Source organism: Chiloscyllium punctatum, chromosome 3, assembly GCF_047496795.1.
Source record: "Chiloscyllium punctatum isolate Juve2018m chromosome 3, sChiPun1.3, whole genome shotgun sequence".
In the NCBI taxonomy this organism is placed as follows: Eukaryota; Metazoa; Chordata; class Chondrichthyes; order Orectolobiformes; family Hemiscylliidae; genus Chiloscyllium; species Chiloscyllium punctatum.
Window position 1 is genome coordinate 26,869,579 of NC_092741.1, and position 25,900 is coordinate 26,895,478.

The 25,900-nt window shown below is 44.7% G+C and overlaps 1 protein-coding gene across 1 annotated transcript in view; it reads left to right on the top strand.

Annotated features, from left to right (window-relative positions):
• Nucleotides 1-25,510, top strand: part of LOC140454023 (EH domain-containing protein 3-like) — a 104,167-nt gene extending 78,657 nt beyond the window's left edge. The window contains exon 2 of the mRNA XM_072548966.1: nt 23,514-25,510. Coding sequence (XP_072405067.1) covers nt 23,514-23,526 — 13 coding nt within the window. The 3' untranslated portion in view covers nt 23,527-25,510. The remainder of the gene's footprint in view (nt 1-23,513) is intronic.
• The last annotated feature ends 390 nt before the right edge of the window (nt 25,511-25,900 follow it).

Sequence of the window (25,900 nt, forward strand, 5' to 3'; positions counted from 1 at the left end):
GCCTGACCTGACTGTTTGACTTACTTCTTTTCTCCACTGTACCAGTCTCAGACTGATCTCTTTCCTCACTATCTCCCTGAGTCCCACCCCCTCTTCCCCCCATTACTGGTTTCAATCCTTCTGAGCAGCTCGAGCAAATCTGCTTGTCCGTATATTAGTCCCCTTCCAATTCAGGCGCAATCCATCCTTCTTGTACAGGTCACTTCTACCCCAGAAGAGATTCCAATGATCCAAGACTGTGAATTATTTTCTCATACACCAGCTCCTCAGCTACAAATTCATCTGCTGTCTCTTCCTATTCCCACTCTCATTAGCTCGTAGTACCGAGAGTATTCCAGATATTACTACCCTCGAGGATCAATATGAACACAAGCCAGTATCAAGGAAAAATATTGCCAACTTGATAAGAAACAAAGTTACAACATCCATTAATACTAAACACACAATCTCAAATCCTATTTGGCTCCTAAGGTTCGAATAATTCCCGAGTTTCTTGGAGATTTACACAATTGCTGTCTCTCTCTTTGGGTGTGTGAAGCTGCTTTCTTCCTCTCTCTCTTTCTCTCTCTCTCTGGTTGGTCAGTTGGTCTTTGCCTCTTGCCATGTTGGTCTCCTTAAAAGGCCTCCAGAAGATTCCAAGAGCAAAGTCTGTAGGTGAAGCATGTTTTTATATCTTTTAGATGGTTTTCTGGAACTTTCTATTGTTCTGGTCAATCAGAGAGATACGCTTGGTAGTTGAAAACAGAGTCAATCATTTGGAAGGATTGCTAATGTTAGTTTATTTTTGTGTAGAAGGGCCCGCACTGTACTGTGCTGTCAAAACCCTCCTTTGTTCAGTAAATAAGTTGTTGGGAGTATGTCTGTTCTGCATAAATGTTGCCTTCTACATTAGCAAATGTCATTAGCACCTGACTCCTGTGTTTGCACTGTGTCTGGTGTGTGGACTTCGTGATTTTAGAGTTTTACTTGGCCAATGTACCCAGCATCCCTTGCTGTTTGGCCAAGTTAGCAATCTATCTGTGTTTTAGCAGCCAGGAGGCTGCTGAAGTACACACTGTATTAATCTAGAGTACTGTGCATATTTATGATCTTTTAAGAGAAAGATATACCTTATATCTACCTTCCAGTAATACAATGACTGTTCATGAGGTAGGTTCTGTATATGTGCCCACATTGGAAATTTGACTAATTCCATCAGAGTCCCATTTTAGAACTTGTGGGATCCTGTTTATAAACACTGCTCTCCACTGGCAGTCAATAATTTTAACTCCAACCAAGAATACCGTACTTATTTATTCTCAGTTGAAAATTATTCAGCTGCATTAACATCAGCAGGAAGCATTTCATTCCCATTTACACTCACTGTTCTCATTGGTTCATTAGTTCAATGATTCTAATCATGGCTTTATCCGAGTTCCTCACTTCATTGGCCCTAGAATTCTGATCAGGAGTCGGTCATTGTCACCGACACACTTCCTCCATTCCCCCTGACCTGACACCACCCCCGTAATGATTGTGTCAGACAGGACAGACCCCCTCAACCTGACAACTATGTCCTGATGGACCCAAAACTCCCACACTTTCCCACCAACCCCAGGAGTCTACAGATTCCTCATCACTGACCCACTACTCCCTTCTCCCCAAACACAACCCCATTGGAACTGTCACCTCCCCCCACCCCATCACCACCTCCCTTTCACTCGTCTTGACACCACATTTAACCCAAAAGTGTCCCCTGCTCCTGCCAACAGAATTGGAACGACAACCACCTGCATCATCCATCATCACCCAACACCCACTTCACTAACCTAAAACCCTTCCCAAAGTGAGCCAGGTGGTACTGACCCATCCTTCCAGACCTGGTAGCACCACACCCCCTCCCTTAAACCTCTGGACCTGACACTGCCTCTTCATCACATAGAATCATAGAGTCATACAGCATAGAAACAGACCCTTCGTTCCAATTCTAATCCCAAACTAACCCGTCCCACCTGCCTGCTCCTGGCCCATATCCCTCCCAACCTTTCCTATTCATGTACTTATTCAAATATCTTTTAGACACTGTAATTGTACCCGCATCCACCACTTCTTCTGGAAGTTCATTCTACATACACAAACCACCTTCTATGTGAAAAAGTTTTTGAAACTGTCTCTTCTAACTTTAAAAATGTGTCCTCTAGTCATGAAATCCTCCATCCCAGGGAAAAGACAACTACTACTGACTCTATCGATTCCTCTCATTATTTTATAAACTTCTTTCAGATCACTGCTCAACCTTCTACGCTTCAGTGAAAAAAATCTCAGTTTATCTCATTTACTTTATAACTCAAACCTTCCATACCCAGCAACAACCTGGTAAATCTCTTCTGAGCCCTCTCCAACTTGATGAACAGAACTGGTCACAGTTTCCCAGAAGAGGTCGCACCAATGTCCTGCATAACCTCAACATGAGGTTCCCAACTCCTCTACTCAAAGGACTCAGCAATGAAGGCAAGCGTGCCTAACACCTTTTTAACCACCCTGTCTCGATGTGACGCAAACTTCAAAGAATTATGTACCTGCAGCTGTAGTCATTCTGCTGTACAACACTACCCAAGGCCCGACCAATTGAATTGAATAAACCCTACCCTTGTTTGTTGTACCAAAATGCAATGCCTCGCATTTATCCAAATTGAACTCCATCTGCCATTTTTCAGCACATTGGCCCAAATGATCAAGATTTCTTTGTGATCTTAGAAAACCTTCTTCACTGTCTGCTATGTCACCAATTTTTGTGTCATCCACCAAACTACTAATCATGCCTTCTATATTCTCATCCAAATCATTTCTAATAATGACAAACAAAAGAGGACCCATAACCAATCCTGTGGCAACACCGCTGGTCACAGGCCTCCAGTCTGAAAAGCATTACTCTCCACCATTACTCTCTGTGTCCTGCCATTAAGCCAATTCTGTATCCAATTGGCAAGCCAATTGACAATCCCATGTGACCTAACTTTACTCATTAACCTACCATGGAGAAGCTTGTCATACGCTTTACTAAAACCCAAATAAACAACGTTTAACACTCTGTCATCATCAATCATGAAAATACTTGACCAAGTTTGTGAGACACGATTTTCTTCACACACCATGCCAACTATCTTTAATCAATTTGTCCCTCTCTAAATGTCCATAAATCCTATCTTTTATAATCACTTCCAACAATTTACCCACAACCACAGTCAGACTCACAGGTCTATCATTCCCCAGTTTCTCTTTAAAACCTTTCTTAACCCAAGATACAACATCAGCCACTCTCCAGTCATCAGGCACCTCGCCCATAGTTACAGATGTTGCAAATATTTCTGCAAGGGCTCTTGTAATTTCCTCTCTTACTTCCCACATCATTCCGAGATTCATTAGGTCACTTTGCAGAGATTTATCCACCTTTGTGTTCTCTGAGACTTCCCGAACTTTCTCTTCGAACATAGAATATATAACGTTATAGCGCAGTACAGGCCCTTCGACCCTCAATGTTGCACCAACCTGTGAAATTAATCTGATGTCCATCTAACCTACAGCATTCCATTATTATCCATATGTATGTCCAATGCCCATCTAAATGCCCTTAACGTTGGTGAGTCTACTACAGTTGCAGGCAGGCTATTCCACTCCCTGACTACTCTTGAAGTGAAGAAACTACCCCAATATCTGTCCTAAATCTATCACTCCTCAATTTAGAGCTATGTCCCCTCATGTTAGTCTTCACCATCCAAAGAAACAGGCTCTCCCTGTCCACCCTGTCTAACCCTCTGATTATCTTATACGTCTTGATTAAGTCACCTCTCAACTTTCTTCTCTCCAACGACGCAGCCTCAGTTCCCTCAGACCTTCCTCGTAAAACCTTCCCTCCATCCCAGACAACATCCTAGTAAATCTCCTCCTCCTTCCTATAATGCGGTGACCAGAACTACACACAATACTCCAGGTGCTGCCTTATCTGTGTCTTGTGCAGCTGAGGCATGACTTCATGGCTCCAAACTCAATCCCCCTGCCAATAAACACCAACACAGTATATGCTTTCTTAACAACCCTATCAACCTGGATGGCAACTTTGAGGGATTTATGCACCTGGACACCGCGATCTCTCTGTTCATCGACATTACCAAGAATTTTACCATAAGCCCAGCACTTGTATTCCTGTTACTCCTTCCAAAGTGAACTACCTCACACTTTACCGCATTTAACTCCATTTGCCATTTCTGAGCCCAACTCTGCATGTTATCTATGTCCCTCAGTAACCCATAACATCCTTCGACACTATCCACAACTCTGTCTACCTGAGTGTCATCTGCAAATTTACTAAGCCATCCTTTTACACCCTCCTTCAGATCATTTATAAAAATGACAAACAGCAGTGGCCCCAAAACAGATCCTTGCGACACACCACTGGTAACTGATCTCCAGAATGAACATTTCCCATCAATCACCACCCTCTGTCTTTTATCAGCGAGCCAATTTCTGATCCAAATCGCTCAATCACCTCCAATCCTAAAACTTCGTATTTTGTGCAATAGCCTGCTGTATGGAACCTTATCAAACGCCTCACTGAAATCCATATACACCACATCAGCCATCTTACCTTCATCCACCTGTGCCACCTTCTTGAAGAATACAATAAGGTTAGTGAGGCACAACCTACCCTTCACTAAACCTAATCAAATAATTCCTTTGTAGATGACTATAAATCCTATCTCTTTTAATCTTTTCCAACATCTTACCCACCACCGAAGTAAGGCTCACTGGCCTATAATTACCAGGGTTGTACCGACTCCCCTTCTTAAACAAGGGAACAACATTTGCTATCCTCCAATCTCTGGCACAACTCATGTTGACAATGATGACATAAAGATCAAAGCCAAAGGCTCAGCAATCTCCTGCCTGGCATCCGAGAGAATCCGAGGATAAATTACATCTGGCCCATCTATTTTCAGATATTCCAAAATTGCTAAAACCTCCTCTTTTGAAAAGTGTGGTGCTGGAAAAGCGCAGCAGGCCAGGCAGCATCTGAGGAGTAGGAGAATCGATGTTTCGGGCATAAGCCCTTCTTCAGGAATGAGGCTGGTGTGCTAAGTGGGCTGAGATAAAAGGGAGGGCGGGGGTGGGAAGTTTGGTGGAGGTGCGCTGGGAATACAATAGGTGGAAGGAGGTGAGGATGAGGGTGATAGGCTGGAGAGGGGGTGGGGGTGGAGAGGTCACGAAGAATATTGCAGGTCAAAAGAGCGGTGCTGAATCCGGGGGTTGGGATTGAGATAAGGTGAGGGGAGGGGAAATGAGGAAGTTGGAGAAATCTACATTCATCCTGTGTGATTGGAGGGTTCCTAGGCAGAAGATGAGGCGCTCTTCCCCCAGGCGTCGTGTGGCCAGAGTCTGGCGATGGAGGAGGCCAAGGACCAGCATGTCCTTGGCAGAGTGGGAGGGGTAGTTAAAGTGTTCAGCCAAGGGGCGGTTGGGTTGGCTGGTGCAGGTGTCTCAGAGGTGTTCCCTGAAATGTTCTGCAAATAGGCGGCCTGTCTCCCCAATGTAGAGGAGGCCACATCGGGTGCAGCGGATACAGTAAATGATGTGTGTGGAGGTGCAGGTGAATTTGCGACGGATATGGAAGGATCCATTGGGGCCTTGGAGGGAGGTGAGGAGGGGAGGTGTGGGCGCAGGTTTTGCACTTCTTGCAGTTGCAGGGGAAGATGCCGTGAGTGGAGGTTGGGTTGGTGGGGGTGTGGACCTGACGAGGGAGTTGCAGAGGGAGTGGTCTCTCCGAAACGCTGATGGGGTGGGGAGGGAAATATATCCCTGATGATGGGGTCTGTTTGGAGGTGGCAGAAATGATGGAGGATGATACGATGTATCCGGAGGTTGGTGGGGTGGAAGGTGAGGACCAGTGGGGTTCTGTCCTGGTGGCGATTGGAGCGGCGGGGTTCAAGGGTGGAGGTGCGGGAACTGGTGGAGAACATCGTTGACCACGTCGGAGGGGAAATTGCAGTCTTTGAAGAAGGAGGCCATTTGGGCTGATTGGTAGTGGAATTTGTCCTCCTGGGAGCAGATACGGCGGATGCGAAGGAATTGGGAATATGGGATGGTGTTTTTACAGGGGACAGGGTGGGAGGAGATGTAATCTAGGTAGCTATGGGAGCCGGTTGGTTTGTAGTAAATGTCTGTGTTGAGTCAGTCGCCTGAGATAGAAATGGAGAGGTCCAAGAAGGGGAGGGAAGAGTCTGAGACAGTCCAGGTAAATTTGAGGTCGGGGTGGAGGTGCTAGTAAAGTGGATGAACTGTTCAACCTCCTTTTGGGAGCACTAGGTAGTGCCAATATAATCATCGATGTAGTGGAGGAAAAGCTTGGGGTTGGTGCCAGTGTCGCTGCGGAAGATGGGCTGTTCCACATATCCGACAAAAAGGCAGGAATAGCTGGGGCCCATGCGGGTGCCCATGGCTACTCCTTTGGTTTGGAGGAAGTGGGAGGATTGGAAAGAGAAGTTGTTAAGAGTGAGGACCAGTTCAGTCAGTTGAAGGAGGGTGTCAGTGGAAGGGTACTGGTTGGTACGGCGGGAAAGGAAGAAACGGAGGGCTTTGAGTCCTTCGTGATGGGGGATGGAAGTGTACAGGGACTGGATGTCCATGGTGAAGATAAGGCGTTGGGGGCCAGGGAAGCGAAATTGCTAATACCTCCTCTTTGTCAACCTCAATCCCATCTAATCTTATAGCCTATATCTCCGTGTTCTCATTAACATCGCCCTTTTCCAATGTGAATACTGTTAAAACATATTCATTAAGTACTTCCACTATATCCTCAGATTCCACACACAACTTTCCACTACTATCTTTGATTGGCTGTAATCTTACTCTAGTCATTCTTTTATTCTTGATATACCAAAGAAGGCTTAAGGGTTTTCCTTGATTCTATCCGCCAATAATTTCTCATGTCCCTTCCTTGCTCTTCTTAGCCCTCTCTTTAGATCTTTTCTGGCTAACTTGTAACTCTCAAGCCCCCAACCGAGCCTTCACACCTCATCCTCTTATAAGTTGCCTTCTTCTTTTTGACAAGAGACTCAACTTCTTTGATAAACTATGGCTCCCTTTCTCGACAATTACCTCCCTGCCTGACAGGGATATACTTATCAGGGACCCGCAGTTGCTGTTCCTTGAATAAGCTCCACATTTCAAGATGTCTATCCCCTGCAGTTTCCTCCTCTATCCTGTGCATCCTAAATCTTGCCTAATCGCATCATAATTGCCTTTCCCTCAGTTATACCTCTTTCCCTACGGTATATACCTATCCCTGCCCATTGCCATTGCAAACACAACCGAATTATGGTCACTATCGCCAAAATGCTCACCTACCTCCAAATCTAACACCTGGCCGGGTTCATTCCCCAGTACCAAATCCATTATAGTATCGTCCCTTGTTGGCCTGTCTTCATACTGTGTCAGAAAACCCTCCTCTACACATTGAACAAAAACTGGCCCATCTAAACTACTTGAACTATAGTATTCCCAGTCAATATTAGGAAAGTTAAAGTCCCCCATAACGACTACACTTTCACTCTCGCTCCTATTGAGAATCATCTTTGCTATCCTTTCCTCTACATCCCTGGAACAATTTGGAGGCCTATAGAAAACTCCCAACAGGGTGACCTCCTTTCCTGTTTCTAACCTCATCCCAAACTACCTCAGCGGATGAGTCCTCAAACGTTATCTCAGCTGCTGTAATACTACCCTTGATTAACAATGCCACACCCCCGCCTCTTTTACCAGCTTCTCTGATCTTGCTGAAACATCTAAATCCCAGAATCTGCACCAACCATTCCTGTTCCTCCTCTAGGAGAAAGTGAGGACTGCAGATGTTGGAGATCAGAGCTTAAAAATGTGTTGCTGGAAAAGCGCAGCAGGTCAGGCAGCATCCAAGGAGAAGGAGAATCAACGTTTCGGGCATAAGCCCTTCTTCAGGAACCTTGTTCCCAAAGACTAAAGCTCTGCTCTTCTTCCCCTTTCCCCACTGAGCAACAGAGACTTTGCACCAGAGACCTGTGTCCCATTGCTTATCCAAAATGGTATACTTGTTGTTGAGGGGAACCGCCACAAGAGATCCCTGCACTGCCTGCCAGTTCCCTTTCCCATTCCTGACGTTAACCCATTTACTTTCTTCTCACGGCTGTGGAGTAACTACCTCCCTGTAACTCCTCTCAGTAACCCCCTTCGCGAATGATCTGAAGTTCCTCCAGCTCCAGTTCCCTGACACTGTTCTTGAGGAGCTGGTATTGGGTGCACTTCCCACAATAGAAGTCAGCGGAGACACTAGAGGTGATCCTTACCTCCCACATACTGCAGGAGGAACATTCAACTGCCCAAACCTCCATTCCTGCTATTCTAAATTCCCAAATAGACCACTGAAATAAAACGAGACATGAATGAAAACACTTATCACCAACAAACTGACACACAGAACTTTTTTTTTGGTTAGAGGAGAAGGATAGGTGGGAGACACCACCAGAGTCGTGTTTCGGGTTAAGCAACTGCCCAAATATGTAACCTCGTGACCTCTCTGACTGCTTCCAGGAACTGAAGAAAACTGAAGGAAATTTAAACTGTGAGACCAGTGGGCTTGATATTGATGATGGACTAGTTGTTGGAGAGAATCCTGAGGGACAGGATGTCCATGTGTTTGGAAAGGCAGGAATGATTAGAGATTGTCAGCATGGCTTTGTGCATTGGAAATCTTGTCTCACAAATTTGATCGAGGTTTTTGAAGAAGTAACAGAAAGCATTGATGAGGGCAAAGTGGTAGACATGATCTATGTGGACATCAGTAAGGCTTTTGACAAAGTTCCTCATGGGACACCGGTTGGCAAGGTTAGATTTCATGGAATTCAGGGAGATCTAGCCGTTTGGATACAGAACTGACTTGAAGGTAGTAAACAGTGGGTGGTGGTGTAGGGTTGTTTTTCAGACTGGAGGCCTGTAACCAGTGGTTTGCCTCAAGGATCGGTGCTTGTCACGATGGTGAGTGACTTGGAGGGGAACTTGTAGGTGATGGCGCTGCAATGTATCTGCTACACTTGGATGGATGGTCATTCATATAATTGATGTGGATGTGAACATAGGAGGTACAGTCAGTAAATTTGCAGACAACAAATTTATGTGCCACTCCACTTTCAAGGAGCTAAGAACCTGCACTCCAAAGTCTCTTTGTTCAGTTGGAATTAAAGTTATATTCTGCCTGTTTGCATTTCAATGTATAAATGTCTGATGATTTCTTGGCTGGGAAGAGTCCTGCTTCAGAAATCTTTCTGAGTTAACTCTCTCCCAATGCTTTGACAAAATAACTGATTATAATGTGTGCCTGAGAATCCTGAGTTTGTTCCATACGATAGTCAGCTACAACATGGAAGGATTTTCCTGGCAAGGAACCAAGGTATCAGTTAAAGTGTGTTTGCTTTAACGCAAGGAGTATCAGGAATAAAAGTGACAAACTTAGAGCATAGATCAGTACCTGGTGCTATGATGTTGTGGCCATAACAGAGACATGGGTTTCTCAGGGGCAGGAATGGTTGCTGGATGTTCCAGGGTTTAGAGCATTTAAAAAGAAGAGAGAGGGGGGAAAAAGAGGAGGGGGTGTAGCACTACTAATCAGAGAGGGTATCACAGCTACAGAAGCTTCCATTGTCGAGAAAGATCTGCCTACCAAGTCAGTATGGGTGGAAATTAGGAACAGCAAGGGAGCAGTCACCTCTTTACTACAGGCCCCCCAATAGCAGCAGGGAGATGGAAGAAAGCATAGGTCGGCAGATTTTGGAAAAGTGTGGACGTAATACGGTTGTAATGGGTGCCTTTAACTTTCCCAATATTGATTGGAACCTCCTTCGAGCAGAAGATTTGAATGGAGCTGTTTTTGTAAGGTGTGTTTAGGAGGGTTTCTTAACTCAGCACGTTGACAGGCCGACGAGGGGAGAGGCCATTCTAGACTTAGTGCTCGGAAACGAGCCGGGGCAGGTATCAGATCTTGTGGTGGGAGAGCATTTTGGTGATAGTGACCACAACTGCCTCACATTCTACATAGCTATGGAGAAGGAGAGGATTAGGCAAAATGGGAGGATATTTAATTAGGGAAGAGGAAATTATGATGCGATTAGACATGAGTTAGGAAGCATGGATTGGGAGCAATTGTTCCATGGTAAAGGCACTATAGACATGTGGAGTCTGTTTAAGGAACAGTTGTTGCAAGTGATGAGTAAATATGTCCCTCTGAGACAGGCAAGAAGTGGTAAGAAAAAGGAACCTTGGATGACGAGAGCGGTGGAGCTTCTCATCAAAAGGAAAAAGGTAGCTTACATAAGGTGGAGGAAGCTAGGGTCAAGCTCAGCTCTACAGGGTTACAGGCAGGCGAGGAAGGAGCTTAAAAATGGTCTGAGGAGAGCCAGGAGGGGGCACGAGAAAGGCTTGGCAGAACGGATTAGGGAGAACACAAATGCATTTTACACTTATGTGAGGAATAAGAGAATGGTCAAAGAAAGAGTAGGGCCGATCAGGGATAGCATAGGGAATTTGTGTGTGGAGTCTGAGGAGGCAGGGGAAGCTCTAAATGAGTTTTTTGCTTCTGTCTTTACAAAAGAAACAAACTTTGTAGTGAATGAAACCTTTGAAGAGCAGGTGTGCATGCTGAAATGGATAGAGATAGAGGAAGCTGATGTGCAGAAAATTTTGTCAAACGTTAAGATTGACAAGTCACCAGGCCCGGACCAGATTTGTCCTCAGCTGCTTTGCCATTTCCGAAGATCTTTTCATCATCGCTCTCCACTGGAGTCGTACCTGAGGACTGGAGAGAGGCAAATGTAATTCCTCTCTTCAAGAAAGGAAATAGGGAAATCCCCGGCAATTACAGACCAGTAAGTCTCACTCCTGTCGTCTACAAGGTGTTAGAAAGGATTCTGAGGGATAGAATTTATGACCATCTGGAAGAGCATGGCCTGATTAAATGCAGTCATCACGGCTTTGTGAGGGGCAGGTCATGCTTCACAAACCTTATAGAGTTCTTTGAGGGTGTGACTGGAAAAGTTGATGAGGGCCGAGCCGTGGATGTGGTGTATATGGACTTCAGCAAGGCATTTGATAAGGTTCCGCATGGAAGGCTCATTCAGAAGGTCAGGAGGAATGGGATTCAGGGGAACATAGCTGTCTGGATACTGAATTGGCTGGCCAACAGAAGACAGCGAGTGGTAGTAGAAGGAAAATATTCTGCCTGGAAGTCTGTGGTGAGTGGTGTTCCACAGGGCTCTGTCCTTGGGCCTCTACTGTTTGTAATTTTTATTAATGACTTGGATGAGGGGATTGAAGGATGGGTCAGCAAGTTTGCAGATGACACAAAGGTTGGAGGTGTCGTTGACAGTATAGAGGGCTGTTATAGGCTGAAGCGGGATATTGACAGGATGCAGAGATGGGCTGAGAGGTGGCAGATGGAGTTCAACCTGAATAAATGCGAGGTGATGCATTTTGGAAGGTCGAATTTGAAAGCTGACTATAAGATTAAGGATAGGATTCTTGGCAGTGTGGAGGAACAGAGGGATCTTGGGGTGCAGGTACATAGATCCCTTAAAATGGCCACCCAAGTGGACAGGGTTGTTAAGAAAGCATATGGTGTTTTGGCTTTCATTAACAGGGGTATTGAGTTTAAGAGTCGTGAGATCTTGTTGCAGCTCTATGAAACTTTAGTTAGACTGCACTTGGAATACTGAGTCCAGTTCTGGTCGCCCTATTATAAGAAAGATGTGGATGCTTTGGAGAGGGTTCAGAGGAGGTTTACCAGGATGCTGCCTGGACTGGAGGGCTTATTTTATGAGGAGAGGTTGACTGAGCTCGGACTTTTCATTGGAGAAAAGGAGGAGAAGAGGGGACCTAATTGAGGTATATAAGATAGTGAGAGGCATAGATAAAGTTGATAGCCAGAGATTATTTCCCAGGGCAGAAATGACTAAAACGAGGGGTCATAGTTTTAAGCTGGTTGGAGGAAAGTATAGAGGGGATGTCAGAGGTGGGTTCTTTACACAGAGAGTTGTGAGAGCATGGAATGCGTTGCCAGCAGCAGTTGTGGAGGCAGGGTCACTGGGGACATTTAAGAGACTCCTGGACATGCATATGGTCACAGAAATTTGAGGGTGCAAACATGAGGATCAGTGGTTGGCACAACATTGTGGGCTGAAGGGCCTGTTCTGTACTATACTGTTCTATGTTCTATGTTCTAACATTTGGCCTGCGAACAGGGTACTCATATCAGAATGTTGGGATAGCTCTGCAAAAGGTGGAGAATATTTCACTTCCCACACGGAGTGAGCTCAGGAATCCTGAGAACAATCTGGTTGCACATCAAAAGAATCCGAAAGGAGTACTCTGAATAGGAGGTGTTGGGGAAGCCCACAGTGGCTACTCCACGTTTGAGAAAACGCACTGGGGCCAGGGAAGTGAGGGATGATCACAGAGGATACGCCAAATTCAGCGCTGAATAGATCACACATGAGCCAAGAGAGTTCAGGAGTCAGATTCCACACTACAGTCGAGACAGAAAAATCTGCAGATGCTGGAATCCAAAGTAGACAAACAGGAAGCTGGAAGAACACAATAAGTCAGGCAGCATCAGGAGGTGGAGAAATCCGTGTTTTGGGCATTTTGAGTTAATACCTGGAACGTTGACTTATCCACCTCCTGATGCAGCCTGGCTTGCTGTGTTCTTCCAGCATCCTCTTTGTTTACTCCACACGAGAGTAATCACCCTGGGAATGGGTCAGGTCCACACTGAGGGATCCATGCAGGGACCAAGAATAAAGTCAGCTGTATCCAGACTGGACGAAGCTGTGCAGGAGCCAGGAGGGAGACAAAATCCAAGCTGGAAGAATCTGTGTAGGGGCTGAAGAAGGACCATGCCGGTGGGATCTGCACTGAGTATGAAACAAAGTTTTAAAGATGCAGTCAGGGAGGGGAATGAGGAAAAGGCTGTAAACTTTGATTGAATGTCAGAGGGCTCCATCACCGGGTTTACAGCAGAACAGTCAAAACTGATGAAGGGAATGCTGAGAGATGGGTTCAACCCATCGGGCCCCCCCACCCCAGGGGAAATTGTTCATGGATGGTTCTGAAGAATGATAAAGATCAGAAAGGGGAAGTGATCATCACCACTTGATATTTACAGTTGTGTAAATGAGTTAATACTAATACAAGAAGAAACGGTGAGTCAGTGGCTGGAGCAGGTGTCGATGAGGATAAGGTAGAAACAGCTGAAAAATGGGCAGTAGACAGGGACACCCCGTATACTGAATCACAGCTGTGTACCTCACTACACTGCACGAAGGTGGGAACTCACCCCATAGTTAAAGAGGGCTCACTGAAAATTAGGGTGTTGTTCATACACAACATCAAAGATTCAAAATTGGATTAATAATGAATTTCAACCTTTGAGAGTGGAGTGAACTATGGTTTTTTATTCTAATTAAAAACAAGTTTTTGTGCTTTACACCCTCAGGTTGTTCTCACAATCTCAATAAACTATCGTTTGGCAAATATCAAACTGAACTCAGCTTTTCAGAAATGTTTCAGAGAAATATAGAAAAAGTCGAAAATGAGAGATAAATGCTTCGGCTCTGAAGGTGATCTTAGAATTACTGAAAGGCATTGGAGACAATTGAAGACAAATCGTAAAACCAAAGAAAGGATTATCAAATTCAAAAGGTCAGTTTGAAATGAACAGCAGATTTCAGCAGTTTTCCTGGACAATTACAACAACATCACTCAATGACTTGCCCCCCCCCCCCACCATCTCAGACCCACAGTGAGTTAACTCTTTCTGCTGGCAGCTTCCTTTCAATTCCCCCAGACACCTTCCATATCTCTAAATGTGTATTAATGGAAATTTACAGACATCCCATTGGGATTTGCCTGTTAGAGACTTGGCCTTGACCAGCCAAGACATGTGTTATCTTCTGAGACTAAGTGTTTGAGAACGTTTCAGAAATTAGTACTGATAAATAAATTGATAAACAGTGTCATTCAAACACTCAGTGGGGAACTTAACATAAAGTTTAAGAAGCTGTTCAGTGATCTGATCACCTTAGGAGCTGTTCAGGAATACAGAGGGCTTTACTGCACATTCTCAAATTGCTGGAAGATGTTTTTAAAGACATCCCAAATAAAAATGGGAACTTCCCCATTGTCCAATGGACAGAACAGACTGTCAAGGCCTGTAGATGTGCAAGACAGGCCATGGGATTGTTAACTTCTTGACAGACCCTTTATGAAGGACATCACTAAATAGCTGCATCCCAATAAGAATAGATGGGGGAGGGGATGTGGAGTGGAGCTAAAGGGGTTGTATTAGTAGGAGTTGATGAAGTATTAATTATTCAATTCACAGCAAGAATGATTCCACGCAGAGGTAGATCCAGGGAAGTGACAAATTCTAAAGGGAACACGTTTGTTTGAATCTGGAATATTTTGAAGAGTGGAATGTGTGAAGGAATTGAGCAAATTCAGTTCCTCCAACTTTTGGTCTTACAGCTGCATTCACGTGGCCATAACGTCCACCCAATTTGCTTTCCCAGTGATGTTTGCGCCATCAGCCAGATGCAACACATTCCATCACTTCTTCAAAGTCATTCATATCTAGTAATTAATAAGACATAGAATCATAGCATTACTACTGTATGGAAAGGGGCTATTTGTCCCATTGATTCAGGACCAACCCTCTGAAGGGCATCTCACCTGGATCTAACCCCTCACTCTATTCCCATAACTCCACGTTTAACTTGGCTAACTCATTTAGCCGACACATCCCTGGATACTGCATGACAATGTACCACGGCCAATGCACCTAAATGGCACATTGTTAGATATAGGAGCAGAATTAGGCCACTCAGCCCATTGTGTCTGCTCCGCCATTCGATCATGGCTGATGTTTCTCAACCTCATTCTCCTGCCTTTTACCCAGAGATGTTGGTCCTCTTCAATAGTTAGAAATAGATGAATTATGACCATAGATACGCCACCACCGGAAACAGTAATCGGGGAGAGTAAGTGTCAGCACAACAGTGACGAGTGATAGCAATTACAAAACCCGTTTTCCCAGGTTTCAGAGTTCCTGTGAACCAACTGACAGAGGGTTAATGGTTTGTGAATCCATTCCAAAGTTAGAACAAAGAATATTTTACATAGTCAATGAGTTGGAGCATTTCCCCAACACATGATATAACTAAGCTGTATTCAAAATTCTCTTCATCGAACAGTTTCTAAAGATTGTAGCTCAGTGTTCAAACTGCAGATCCACCTGAAGGTGCTGAGGAGTGATCTGAGAGAACACCAAGATGCTGAGAGTCTTCTTAACTGTGTCTGTCCTCTTTGGGCATCAAATTGCTGCACAGGACCCAGAGCAGGAGGTGATCGAACTCTGTGAGGATGTTGACTGTCCCGAGCCAGATCAAGTCATCCAGGACACGGTCAGTATAGCTGAGAGTTCCCTCTGTTCTGTCATGTTTGTACCAGTGGAAATTATTCCATGTTGTTTTTAGTCCCTACCCTGCAGTGCACCGACAGTGCACATCCCAACCCTGAACCATGAGACTGGACTGAAATTACTCCTCGGGCCTCATTAACACTTTCTACATGAGCTGCCATCCCCTGCCTGGCTCCCACTGCCAGCTTGTGCAGTAAGAAGAATATCAGGGCTTCCATCTCCAGCAGCAGGTGAAGGGAGGGGTCAGTCTGCTCAAAGAGAGGGGGATTAATTCAGGGTAATACCAGATTTAAGACAGAACTCTTCTGACAATTCCAGTAAATGTGCATATTTGGGGAGTTGTAGTCCAGTATAAGTGATGACAAAATATTGATAAGAGAGGGAATAATAGACTGTGGCAGCTTACCAGACAGGAATTTACATATTACAAGAGCTTGTGCAAGCAGAAAGGACAGAAGCAAAAATAGTTGTTAAACTCTGAGAAGCAAAGGCAGGAAAATGACAGGGAAGAGGGAAGTGGGAGGGATATAAAACACACACATTGAATCTGTCTTCACACAATAGTATTTTATTAAAAACATGAATAGTGGAATGCCAAATATCTGAAGAGGCTGTGGAATTACTCGGTAAAGAAGAAAGTAAATATGAGAAAATCTCCAGGATTAAACACCTGATAAATTCCCAGCACTTGTAACCTGCATCCTAGGATTCTTAAAGAGGTTGACTGTAGGGCGACTGGATCCAATGGTTTGTGATCTTCTGTACTGCCCAGATTCTCTAACAGCATCAACAGATTAGTAAGTGACCACTGTATCATTGGTGTTCAAGACTGGAGGGAGAGAGGAAACAGGGAACTCCAGGCAGGTTAGTGTGACATGAGTTACCAAGAAGAAGGACAATAAGGTAAAGGGTAAACAGACCACAGCCACCAGAGTGTGGAGGATCAGGCCATACAATTGCTGGGGGAGAAGAACACCCTGTTGTGTTCGGGGTTGGTATAGTCAGGGAGATAACATTCTGTACGGTCACCATTGAGCAGTCTGCAGGTTGCACTGCCTGCCCCTGGGTCTGGCTAAAGGCTGGAGAAGGGAATGCAGGAGGAGCAGGATCTGATTGATCCATGTAGGAGCAAATGACATGGGTAGACCCAAGAACAAGATGTTTCAGGGAATCCGGGCAGCTCGGATTCAAAGAGGGAAAAGGCAAAGAGTAAAGTGAAACAGGATATGTAAAGTTGGCAGGCTGTAATCTGGAGGAGTGTTACATGGATCAGTGCCAGGACCTCAGCTACTTACAATCTATATGAGAGGACTGAGTGTCATGTATTTGTTGATGACACAAAGCCAGGAGGAAATGTAAGTTGCTAAGAGGACAATGAGAATCTGGCAAGAAATCTAGGTAGGTTAAGTGAATGGGCAACACATGGGCAGATGGAGTATAATGCTTTGGAGAAATAAACATAGAAAACACAGAAACTCAGCAGGTCTGGCAGCATCTGCGGAGAGAGAAGCAAACTTAATTATTTCAAGCTGACATGACTTTATTTCGATGAGACTCGAAACATTTACTCACTTTCCACATGTGCTGCCAGACCTGTTGAATTTGTCTGCCACTTTTGCTTTTTATTTTTGATTTCCAGCATCTACTGTATTTTGCTTTGATGTAACTGATTTGGGAAATGGGTTCAAATCCCATAACGTCTGAAAACAAACCTTCTAGCTCAGTGAGCAAACCTCCATCCAGTTACAACAATGTGCTGTTGTCAAGGGGCTGGTTAGCTGACTTTGTTGTACAGCCGGCTGGAGGTGCAGCCTAATGCCAACAGCATGGGTTCATGTCCTGCACAGGCTGAGGTCACCATGAAGGAAAACTTTCTCAAACTCTCCTTTTACATTCGGTGTGGTGACCCTCGGGTTAAACCACCACCAGTTCTCTCTCATGAGACAGTAGCCCTATCTACGGTCTGGTCAGACGAGAATGACATTTCCTGTAGCATTGTGATCTGGAAAGCACTGCCTGAAATGGTGATAGAAGCAAATTCAGTCACAACATTCAAAAGATAAATGTTTCCACGATGAAGGAAAATTTTCGTGTAGGTATAAAAAGAGCAGGTCAGTGTAATGAGCTGGTTAAAAATCGACCAAACAGCCAGCACAGGAGTCCCCTCCCCCAGCGCTGTGTCACTCTGTGAGGCTATTATTCAATCTGTCACATCAGTGTCTGCCCCACTTCAGCAATGTCACCCTGACCCCTCACCTGTAACCTCTGACTCACTGTCAGTGACACCACAAATGATCACCGAGTAAAATATTTTTTATTTACAGAAACAATCGTTCCTGTCACTGCACCTTGGGGAGTTACAGGACACTTGGTAAACGGAACAATTTCACAGAAGCATGAGGTGCATCTGCTTCTAACTCCTCAAGTCAAGAGTCCACCAACACCTACAGATCCAATGGTTAAATTCAAAAACATATCTGATGGTTGGTACTTTGTCAGGTGAGTTTAGTTGCTGATGTTTTGTAGAAACACAGCAGAGGGTACTTATGTTGAAGTGGTAGTGCCCCTACCTTCGGCCCAGTTCAAGTCCCATCTGGAAGATGATCTGGAGGCAGGTTGAAGGGGGAAGAACAGAGAAACTCAGCAGCTCTGCCACCATCGTGAAGAGAGAAAACTCATCCTGAGTCTGGTATGGTTCTTCAGTAAAACGGTAAAGTTGGAGTAGGGGAAGAAAGGAAGGAAATCCAAAACAGAGTGAATGCATGTGCATAATAATTAAAGCTGGGGAGTTACAGATGCAGATTACAATATGGAATTATGATGGGATTTGGAGGAGCTGGTTTGGACTGGGATGTACAAAATTAAAAATCACCCAACTCCAGCTTATTTTCCAACAGGTTTATTTGGGAAGCACCAGCTTTCAGATTGTCAACCACCTGATGAAGGAGCAGCACTCCAAAAGCTAGTGCTTTCGAATTATGATGTAGCAGTGATGGAGATCTGGCTCAAGGCAGTGAAAGGCTGCACATTAAATAAGCTGCTCAGGAAGGGAAGGGAGACAAGGCAGTGGTGCTGTGGCTGTACTGGAACAGCTTGGCTCGGGATGTGGCAAATTCATGAGCACGAGTCTGCAGTCCCACTGCCAGAATGTTGTCAGGGCCCACAGCCTTTGTGGTATCCAGTGCCGCCAACCATTTCTTGATATTGATGTGGAGTAAATCAAATTGGCTTCAGATGAGCATCTGTGATGCTGGGGACCACTGGAGAAGGTAGAGATGGATCATCCACTCGGCACTGCTGGTGAAATTTGCTGCAAATGCTAAAGCCTTGTCCTTTTGCATTCATCTGCTGGTCTCTCCCATCCCTGAGGAGAGGGAATATTTGTGGAGCCTCTCCCTCCAGTGAGCTGTTTAATTGTCCACCACCATTCACAACTGGATATGGCAGGACTGCAGAGCTTCCATCTGATCTGTTGGCTGTGGGATCCCTTAGCTCTGTCTATCACTTGCTGTTTGTGGTATTTGGCACGCATGTAGTCCTGGTTTGTAGCTTCTAGGAGAAAGTGAGGTCTGCAGATGCTGGAGATCAGAATCGAAACGTTTGGTACTGGAAAAGCACAGCCAGTCAGGCAGCATCTGGGGAGCAGGAAAGTCGACATTTTGAGCATAAGCCCTTCATGCCCCACATTCTTGATGAAGAGCAGATGCTCGAAACATTGACTCTCCTGCTCCTGCTCCTTGGATACTGCCTGACCAGCTGATTTGTAGCTTCACCAGGTCAACACCTCATTTTAAAGGTATGCCTGGTCCTGTTCATTGTATGCCCTCTTGCACTCTCCATTGAACAAGGGTTGATCCCTGGCTTGATGGTATTGGTAGGGTGAAGATAGAAGCGGAAATTGCTGGAAAAGCTCAGGAGGTCTGGCAGTATCTGGGGAGGAAAATCAGAGTTAACATTCCGGGTCATTGTTATGAGGAAGAGTCACTTAATCCGAAACATTAACTCAAGATTTCTCTCCATAGAGGCTGCCAGACCTGCTGAGCTTTTCCAGCAATTTCTGTTTTGTTTCTGATTTACAGCACCTATCGTGTTTTTGGTTTTCATTGGGTAGAGTGGGGAATAGGCTTGGCTGTGATTGGCTTGGATTTTGTTGGAGGATGATTCTGCTGCTGTTGATGGCCCACAGTGCTCATGACGGCTGGTCTTGTGTTGCCAGATCATTCAACGTCTGTCCCATTTAGCACGATTAGAGACAAAAAAAAGTCTGCAGATGCTGGAATCCAAAGTAGACAGGCAGGAGGTTGGTAGAACACAGCAAGCCACGATGACAGTGCCACACAGCAAGATGGGGGGTATTCTTCATGTGAAGGTAGGTCTTTGTCTTCACATGGACTGTGCAGTGGTCTGCAGCTGCAGCCGGCAGATTAGTGAGCACGAGGTCAAGTATGTCTTTCCCTCTTGTTGGTTCCCTCACCACCTGCCACAGACATGTTTTACCAGCAATGTCCTGGAGAAGTGGACCAGATCGCTCACCACTTTTGGTGGTGGACACTGAAATCCACCACCCAGCATATATTCTGTGCCCTTGTTACCCTCCGTGCTTCCTCCAAGTGGTGTTCAACATGGAGGAGCACGGATACATCAGCTGTGGGTGGACAGTCCATGGGAATCAGCCAGAGGTTTCCTTGCCTACATTTGACTTGAGACCATGAGACTTCATGGGATCAGGAGTTAATATTGAGGACTCTGAGAACAACTCGTTCCCTGGTATATGTAACAGTGCTGCCACCTCTGTCCTGATGACGCTGTGTCTGTCCTGATGACGCTGCAGGACATATCCAGAGGCTGTGATAATGGCTCATCATCAGAGAACACAACTGCTCCTCCACATTCACATTCACATGGAGCTGGCTCCTGCTTTTCCAAAATTCTTCATATTTCTTGAAAAGAAAGTCATGACCTTTAATTTGTGGAAGATACAATGTTTCCTTGAGCTGTCTGATGTTCTATTTTACTGTCATTATTTTCAACAGCTTTTCACCAGCTCTACCCTCCCCTTACCCATAAATGGCATTGTTCCAATGTGACTCGCCACCAACACATTGAGGACATTTTCCATAAATGTGTCTCGGCAATGGGTATCAGTGCGATTTATTGTTCACAGAGACGCTCAGAATTGGGCACAGGTCAAAGATCAGCCCTGCAGTAGTTGGTATTATTTGACATTAAGGTGCCATTTAAAGGTTTCATCCAAATGCGTAAGTCATGATAGGAGAGCTCAAAGCCATGGTGTACTCTTCCTGCTCTACGTGGGAAGCTGGCCACATTTCCAGTGCCCAGGGCCAGCATTGGAGCAGGAAGGGTCTCAGCTGCAGCTCCTTGAAGCTCAGCTTTCAGAACTGGAGCAATATCTGGAGACACTGTAGATCATCCATGAAGCTGAGAGTATAGTGAATAATACATACAGGGAGATGGTCACACTGCAGGCTCAGATTCCACAGGCAGAAAGGGAATGGGGGAGCACCAGGCAGAGTAAGGGGCTGGGCAGGCAGTACAGGAACCCCCTGTGGCTATTTCCTGCAAAACAGATGCTTTGGATACTGTCGGGGGGAATGGTCCCTCAGAGTGGACCAGTAACAGCCACATCTGTTTCCCATGGTTCACCCTGTAGCAAAGGAGAGGAGGGGCAAGTGTGAGAATGCAATAGCTATCGGGGATTCAACTGGAAGGGGAATAGATGGATGTTTCTCTGGCAACAAATGAGATTCCAGAATCAGATGCTGCCTCCTTGGTGTTTGGGCCAAGGATGTCTCAGAATGACTACAGGAAATCCTGGAGGAGGAGGGTGAACAGCCAGTGGTCATGGTACACATTGGTCCCAATGACAGAGGATAAAATATGGCATGAGGTCCTAAATGCAGAATACAGGGCGTTAGGAAGTAAGTTGAAAGTATGACCTTAAAGGTTGTGATGTCAGGATTACTACTATTGCCACGTGCAAGTCAGAGTAGAAAGTCCAGGAAATTATAATTGAACATGTGCTGGAAAGGTGGTGCAAGGGGAGGGTTACAGATTCCTGGTACATTGTGACTGGTCCTGGGGAAGTGGAACCAGTACTAACTGAATGGGTTACACATCGGTCACTGATCTCAGGTTCAGGATAACACTACAGGACTTCCTCAGGATAATGTCCTTGGCCCAAACATCTTCAGCTGTTTCATTAATAATCCTCCCTCCATTATAAGGTCAGAAGTGGGATATTCACTAATGATTACACAATGTCCAGCACCATTTGTCACTCATCAGATATTAAAGCAGCCCTTGTGCAAAGCAGCAAGACCTGGGCAGTATCCAGGCTTGGGCTGACAAATGAGAAGTAACATTCAATACAAATGATAGGCAATGACTGTCTCCAACAGGGGAGAAAGTGACCATTGTCACTTGACATTCAGTGGTGTTACTATCCCTGAATCCTCCACGATCTACATCCTGGGAGTTCCCATTGACCAAAAAATCAACTGGACTAGTCATATAACTATTGTGGCTACAAGAACAACTCAGAGGTATCCTGCAATAAATAACTCACCTATTAACTCTCCAAAACATGTCCATCATCTACAAGGCAAAAGTGTGATGGAATATTGCCCACCTGACTGCCATTGGGCAGCTCCAATATCACTCAAGCAGTTTGACACCATCCCCATCAAAGCAGTTCACTTGATTGGCATCAGATTCACAAGCATCTACTCTCTCCACCGACATATGGTAGCTGCGATATGTACCATCGACACGATGCACTGCAGAAATTCAAGAGGAATCCTTCGACAACAAAGTAAAACAAAGAACTGCGATGTTGGGAATATAAAACAGAAATGGAAAGTTCTGGAGAAACTCAACGGGTCTCACAATATCTGTGGAAAAATAATCTGCGATGATGGTACACTGGACTTGAAATGTTAGCTCTGTTTTTCTCTCCACAGATGCTGCTCGACCTGCTGAGTTTCTCCAACACTTTCTGCTTTTTCTGCTAAGATAGCTCCTTCCAAACCCACGACACCCCCACCCCCTGACCTCACCTGGAAGGAGAAGGGCAGCAGATACGTGGGATCACCACCACCTGCAAATTCCTGAATTGGAAATATATTACTGTCCTTTCTGTTCCACTGGGTCAAATTCCTGGAACACCCTCCCCAGCGAGACTGTGAATGTACCTGCACCAAATAGACGGAAGTAGTCTGGGAGGCAGCTAAATGCCACCTTCTCAAGCGCAGGTCGGGATGGGCAATAAATACTCGTATAACCCATGAATAAAGATTTTAAAACATCCTCCTGACATCACCTTCAGAAACGGTTCCCTCTCATTCTTGTCCCATGAGTCAGCGAGAACAGCTTTTCTTTGTCTCCCTTACCTAACTCATGTCACTGTCTGGTACAGCTCCAAGCAATTGTCCAAGGACAAATTTCTCAGCTTCTCCATTCTATACCTATTGGTAAAATCCCTCTGCATCCTCACAAGGTGCAAGTATCGTTCCTAAAGTGTGAGTGATTATCACTTCACACAATGCTTAAGCTGTGACCTAACCAGCAGTTTACAAAGCTTCAGCATGATCTCCCCCCATTTGTACTCAATACCCCCAGTAATGAAGCTCAAAGTCCCCCATGCTTCCTTAATATGTGCTGCACCTTTCAATGGTCAATATCCCTCAGATCTCCCTGCTCCTGGTGCCTTTCCGTCATCGATGATGATTCCCAACATCCCTTTTCCCAGAGTGCCTCACCTCACACTTCCCTGTCCTAATTTCTATCTGCCACATGTCTGCCCATTCTGCGAGGTTATTGATGACATTCCTGTAGCTGGGATTGCACTGAATGGTGGAGGGTTCTCAATGGCCTGAATGGCTGTCACCTGTTCATATTGTGCTGTTCATCTACTCAGATCCAGGCAGACGTTGTCATGAATGAAATGCCTATATTCATATTGCAGGGCAGTTGATTAGAAACTGGAAGAGAAACAATATGAAGAACATGTTCTTGAATTCCTGAAGGATTTGGAAGAAGACAACCAACCCTTTGAAGCAGGAATATTTTCTCTTAATTTCTTTAGCAGACGTGGGCTAATGGATATAGCTTTTCTTAAAGCTTCCAAATGATTTCCTTTTTCTGGAAGGTTCTGTTCCCTTTACTGTTTTATATATAACAGTCAATATAACATATAACAGTCAATCATGCTTAACTCTGTCTTAAACTGTTTTATTCATGTGCAAGGTACATCTTGGCTTTAACCTGGATTAGCATGCATTATTATAGTCTCCTTATATATGAAAGGATTTACTTAATTGTTGGGATTTAGACTCAAATTCCAGAGAAAAAAAGTTTGTGTTATGCAATGATCATGCTGGTAAGAAGGACAACATTAAATGCAAACCAAAGAGAATGATTATACAATAAGGGTTAAGGTTAGCACTAAACATTTCACTCATTGAGGCATACCTCAGTACACAGGTTCAGGACATGTGGGTCTGTCTTTCCATCAACACCCAAACATCTGACATTCTTTGAAACTGATCTGTTGACTCATAAAGTACTTGGATGTTTTCGCTTAAGTCAATTTAGCTCAAACAGACACACAAAACCCTCTTGCAGCTTGAACACTTCAACTTTAATTTCCCAGTCTACCTCAACCCCTGTCACCAGTTACTCACAGATTGTCTCTCTCGCTCTCTCTTTTTCGCTCTCTCTCTCTCTCTCTCCATCCCTCTTCACGTCTGCAGCTACAGCTTAATACTCTGTTCTAAGAACTTCTTAAAAGAGCCTTTTTCTTTCACTTTCTGTACAGGCAGCTGCCATTAACCTGAACACAGGATTTTATACTGATCTAATACACACAACCTGGATGTTTTATGGGAAATCTTCAACCTGTCTCTACATTACTTATGGAAAATCCCTTAGACTATGACAATGAACCATCAACTGATAATGCTCCTGCCCATTTGCTATGATGAACTCCAACCTTTCTCTCTCAGAAAGACCTCGTTTTTGCAAGTGTGCTCCTGGTAAGGCTCCTGGCACACTCACCTTTTTATATCCCCTTCTCTGTCCTGCCTGAAAACTCTGTGTCCTGGGATGTTGAGCTGCCATCCTTGCCTCTCTTTTAGCCAATAATCTGTTACAGCAATTATAAATAAAGTAAGGGATATGATTCTTAAGAGAGGGAAGAAGCTCGGGGACCTGGATGTTTGTAGTTTATTATCTGCCTCACGAACAGTCATTGCATTCCCCTACAGGGTAAGTACATCCTTCCGAATGTAAAGAGACCAAAAGATTGTGATCCCACATTTACCACTGAAGTGAGAGATTCGTACTCTTCACTCCCATTGTAGTGAAGACCAGCATGCCCTTTGTTTTCCTCATAGTTTGCTGAATGCGTACATGAACATTCAAACCACACATTAACCAGACATTAGGTTCCAGCTCTGGTCACTCTGACTGTCCCTGACAGAGCAGTCCTGGATGATCATGTTCCTTTTAATATCCTTTATAGTGAGGATTTCTGTTCAAATCTAAGTTATTGGTCAGTGTTTCAGATTCATTTCTGACCAACCACCTCTGTGGGGCATTGGTGACATCAGTTTAAAGTCTTCTTACAGCACGTACCGAGGGTTAAATTCTATTATAGATGGGAAGCTGAGTCCTTCACTGGGAAGCAGGGATTAAATGTTCTTTAATCTTGTTTGAAATTAATGAATTGTGCACAGCCTGAAACAGGGATGTTCCTGGTGATGGATTATATTTCTGTTTAATCTCAGTCATGCTGGGTCAGAATGTTTCACGTTGATGTGGTCAGAGCTCATTGTCAGTGGGAGATATTACAGATCCTGATGGTTTGAGGTGGGTCGGTGCTGGAATTGCCCTGTGTCTGTGTTTTTCTAACTGCTGGGAATTTTTTTCTCACTGTGAAATAAAGATGGTGATGTATCACAACACTTGGTTTCCTGTTCAATTCTTATTCAAAGGGAAATCCAGATCACTGCTCACATCACAATTTTAATATTATACACAGCCTTCCACGTTTCAGTGAAATCAATGTGTCAAAGTATTGAAGATTAAAATTGATAATTCTCTTATTTCAGAAAATGAACCTGCTCTAATGGAGGGTATTTGTCCCACTCTGTACATGAACCATGGGCAAGGTGAGATTAATGAGAGCACAGTCCCCTTATCAGGTAGAGTAGGACTGCGAAAGCTTGGGATTTCAACCAAACCTGTTGGATTATAACCTCGTTTTGTGTGTCTTCTGACCATATCCAGTAAGAGACAATTGACCATCATCGTTTGAAGTTCAGTCATGTTCCCATCACCTGATTCCCCCAC